This window comes from Eurypyga helias, unplaced genomic scaffold, assembly GCF_000690775.1.
Source record: "Eurypyga helias isolate BGI_N326 unplaced genomic scaffold, ASM69077v1 scaffold21591, whole genome shotgun sequence".
In the NCBI taxonomy this organism is placed as follows: Eukaryota; Metazoa; Chordata; class Aves; order Eurypygiformes; family Eurypygidae; genus Eurypyga; species Eurypyga helias.
The window spans coordinates 1-3935 of NW_010231924.1; the positions used below are offsets into that span (position 1 = coordinate 1).

The window sequence follows — 3935 nt, forward strand, 5'->3', positions numbered from 1 at the left end:
CCCTCTTCCCCTTGCTTGTGCCCACCCCCTTCACACCTACCCCCGTGCCTTCCCCCAGGACGACGTCGGGAGACACAGTGGAGCTGGTGGAGGAATCTTTGGATGTCAACTTGCTGAACAACGCCGTACGCCTCTGCATCCAGGGGTGCCCGTTTTTACCGGGCGGTGTGCACCTCTGCGAAGTGCAGAACCACTTGGTCATCCTGCTGATCACCGGGCAGACGGTGCATCGCCTGCTCCTGCCGCATCCCGCCCGCATGTACCGCAGCGTGAGTACTGGGGCGGCCTGCTCCCTGCCTCCGTCGGCCACCTGCCTCCGTCCTGGCCATCAGGAGCCCTCAGGGAAGCCACTAAGTGCATTGTGAAATAGGAAAGGCCACAGCGTGTTTCTTAGCCTGGGAACAAAGTGCTGTTTCCCACCTGTCTCCTTTAACTCTATCCCTTTGGTGGGGATGGAGTTAATTTTCATCCAGGCAGCTTGTGTGGTGCCGTGTTTTGGGTTTGTGACCGAAACAGTGTTGATAACACACTAACAACTTAGCTTTTGCTGAGCAGTATTTGTGCAGCACCTTCTCTGTTTCTCACTCTGCCCCCCTCATGTGAATAGAATTGGGGGTGTGCAATGGTTTTGGCTGGGATGGAGTTGGGTTTCTTCGCCGTAGCTCGCATGGTGCTGCGTGGCGGGTTTGTGATCAGTGTGGGCACCTGCCAGTGCTTGAGCTGTTGCTGAGCAGTGCGTGCACAGCTTTGGCGTTGCTTGGTTTGGGTTTATTTTTTTCTCCTTTCTCTTTCCTTTGCTTATTAAACCATCTTTATCCTCACACATGAGTCTTTGCTGCTCTCCTGTTACCTGCCAGCAGGGTCAGTCCACCATCACCGAGCCATTTCGTAGCTCTTTGGTGGGGGTCTGTACCCAGAGCTGGAACCCTCTGCTGTTTCCAGAGGTGTAGAGCTGGAGGCTGTCCTGAGTTTTGTGGAAAACTCTGCATTTTGGTTTCTTACTCTGCAAACTTTTCTAGTTAAACTTCTTCAAAGTTAGAAACTCCTAAACTCCAGGGTCCTCTGATTCTTGGCCAGATAGAGCAGGCGTGTTCATCAGCGTGGGGTAGTTCTCTATGTGGAAGTGAGAACTGCTGGAAAAAGTAGTCGGATGGGAAAAGGAAGCTGGAAATCTGTCACTTTGTTTGCAACTGCATGTGTTCAGGCCGCACACGGAGGAGGCAGAGGCCTCGGACTTGAAAGTGTTTGCCCCAAAGCTGAGGGTGTTTCAGATTTGTGAAGAGGGCTCCGGTTTCGATGAAAATCGGTGACATAACCTGAAACGAGGCCTGGAGGTTGGAGGTGGCTCTGCCAGCGCTCCTGGGGCCCAGCCTTGTGGCAGTGGGGACAAAGTACCCTGCGGAGGTAGGGACTGAGTGCTTCAGGGGGAGACCTGGCTGTGTTTGTCATTCAGCAAGGTATTTATTTCACCTGCAAGATGGGTCTTCTGCAAAATTTACATGGAATTTACCCATTTGCTGTGACTTTTTCTTCTGGTGTGTCTTGTCAAGTCCTTTTCCTTTCCTGGAGAGCTTATCCCTTGCTTTTAGAGTTCCAGACAGCTGTCCCAGGCAGAGCTATGGCAGAGCTGCTCTTCACAGGGGTCAGTACTAGCGTTTTGCTATGAGCTGTCCCAAAGCAGCTGATGGACTGCGGGACTCTTTTGAGGCTGTTACAGTAGATGAGGGGGCGAGAGGATGAGAGTTCTGCTAGAAAACTGCAGGTTTCCTTTCATATCTGCTCGTGAAGAGCAGTGATGGTGGGTTAACAGTAAAAGAAGCAGGAGTGGTAGTGACGAGAGAGAGAGAGAGAGAAAAATACCAGAAACATCCTTTTTATCCAGCAGCAGCATCGTACTTGCTGTCCCACAGGTGTCTGTTGTGGTTTTTCGCTGCGTGCCTTGCGTTTGTGTGCTCAGGATTTGTACTCTGCTGTCTCCCTCCTCCAGGAGCTGATAACAGAGAGCCAAATGCAGTCCGTGTTTACAGATATTGGCAAAATCAACTTCCAAGACCCCTCGAATTACTACGTGATTCCCAGCGTGCCAGGCCTGGCGTCAAATTCCGTTGCCTCAGCGGCGTGGCTGAGCAGCGAGGGGGAGGCTCTCTTTGCTCTGCCCTCGGCCTCGGGAGGGATCTTCGTCCTTAAGCTGCCTCCTCACGACATGCCTGGTAAGGAGCGGGAACGGGCTGCAAAACACCGCTCCGTGTGACACCCCCTCTGCTATCGTTGGGTTTGATTGTAGGCCTGTGTCGTGCAAATTCTCTCCGCACGCGCAAAAGCTCTTTCGCCTCGTGCCTGCGAAGCCCCTTGCTGGTGGCAGTAAATACTTTGTTAATGAGTACTCATTTCATGTCCTTTTTATTTTGAAAGGAACGGTTTCGATTGTGGAATTGAAGCAGAGCTCCGTGGTGCAGCGTTTCCTGACCGGTTGGATGCCAAATGCCATCAGGTTAGTGTCTGGTGATAAATAAGTGGGACTAATTTTGTCATTTCCCTGACCTAGAGTTTCTAGCCGGAGTCGAAGACGGGCAAGTCAGCACCTATAAATACTCTGCCAAAAAAGTCATCTGGGTCACGTCGCAGTACGGAAGTTGGGACTTGAACGCTGGATTAGTTCATCTTAACGGGGTCCTGCTGATACTGCGTGTCTGTGTCTATGAACGTGTTATATCTAGTAATTGGCCTCCGAGGATTTGCCCAGGATATGGCCCGCAGCCAGCATGGATTAGGGATTACAAGAGTTGTGTGTTCTTGCCCTTGTTCTGAAACGTCAGGCTTGTTCCTGACCAAGAGAGCTTATGTGTGGGTGACACGGACGCTCTCTGTGCCGGCTGGATTGTAATCCTTACGCTATCGTAGAGCCCCCTGCCAAATTCTGGGCCCTGTTACTTGGGAATGGGAATGAGTTCCCTTCCGCCCTGAATGACACTGACCGTCAGCGCTCCGTTGCTTGGGGCTGGTCGGATCTTTGCTTCCCTCTGGATCCTTCTGCAAACCGGGGTTGGGGAAGCCAGGGATATGTTTCAGCTCCGCAAAGCGGGTGAAGAACAGGGTGTCACCGGTGACGTGGGCTTCTCTGTGCCTTGGGCGCTGACCCGCACAGTCCCAACACGCTGCGCTCTCCTCCTGGTCTCGCACCACTGATTTATTTGTGTTGAAACCCTGTGCCTGGGATCTATTTTAAGCTGTTGAACTAAACTCTCCTTTCAGAGGTGACTGTGGCCCGTCAGACCTGCCCGTCAGCCTCTCTGTTCACTGCCTAGATCACGATGCCTTCCTCTTCGCGCTCTGCCAGGACCACAAGCTTCGGATGTGGTCCTATAAGGTGAGCGAGGCCTGGATTCAGGAGAGCAGCGTCTTCCGTAGCCTGAGGCCTCAGAAACAACGGCTGGGTGGGTGGCGTAGATTTGAGGTGCCGTTCAATTCTACACGCTGGGATTTGGGGTGATTTGTGAAAATGGTCATGGCGTGTGTTTGTAGCCGTGTTTGGAAAGCGGGGTGGGTTGTCCGCAGCCAAGCCGTGTGCGTTGGGTAAGCGGCAGTATTGGGTGATTTACAAACATATGGGAGCATTGAGGAAGTCGTTTGAGCAGGCAGGAGCACTTCAAGGGCTGAGGAGGCACACCAAATGGATTTTTTACTGCTTTAACCGTAGCAAAAATGTCTGTAACGCAGCTCCTTGTCAACAAGAAGTTAATAAAACCCTCTGCTCCCTGCATGCCACTTGCTGCCAGACCTAATGGACCAGCACAACTGCCTTCACGCCTCATCTGCGCTGGAATGCGCGTGTTAAGGGAGGGAGGGGAAGGTTTATCATAAGTGCCTGAGCTCCAAAAGCCCGTGTGCTCCTGGGGGAGGGCACAAGTGAGGCGAGGAAAGCTAAGCAGCGGTTC

General features: G+C 52.6%; 1 protein-coding gene across 1 annotated transcript in view; it reads left to right on the plus strand.

The window, feature by feature from the left end:
• Positions 1-58: 58 nt before the first annotated feature.
• NUP160 (nucleoporin 160kDa) overlaps positions 59-3935 on the plus strand; it is a gene marked incomplete at both ends in the record, with an annotated part of 19554 nt that continues 15677 nt past the window's right edge. Inside the window, 4 exons of the mRNA XM_010161261.1 lie at positions 59-269; positions 1988-2210; positions 2413-2491; positions 3253-3367. Coding sequence (XP_010159563.1) covers positions 59-269; positions 1988-2210; positions 2413-2491; positions 3253-3367 — 628 coding nt within the window. The remainder of the gene's footprint in view (positions 270-1987; positions 2211-2412; positions 2492-3252; positions 3368-3935) is intronic.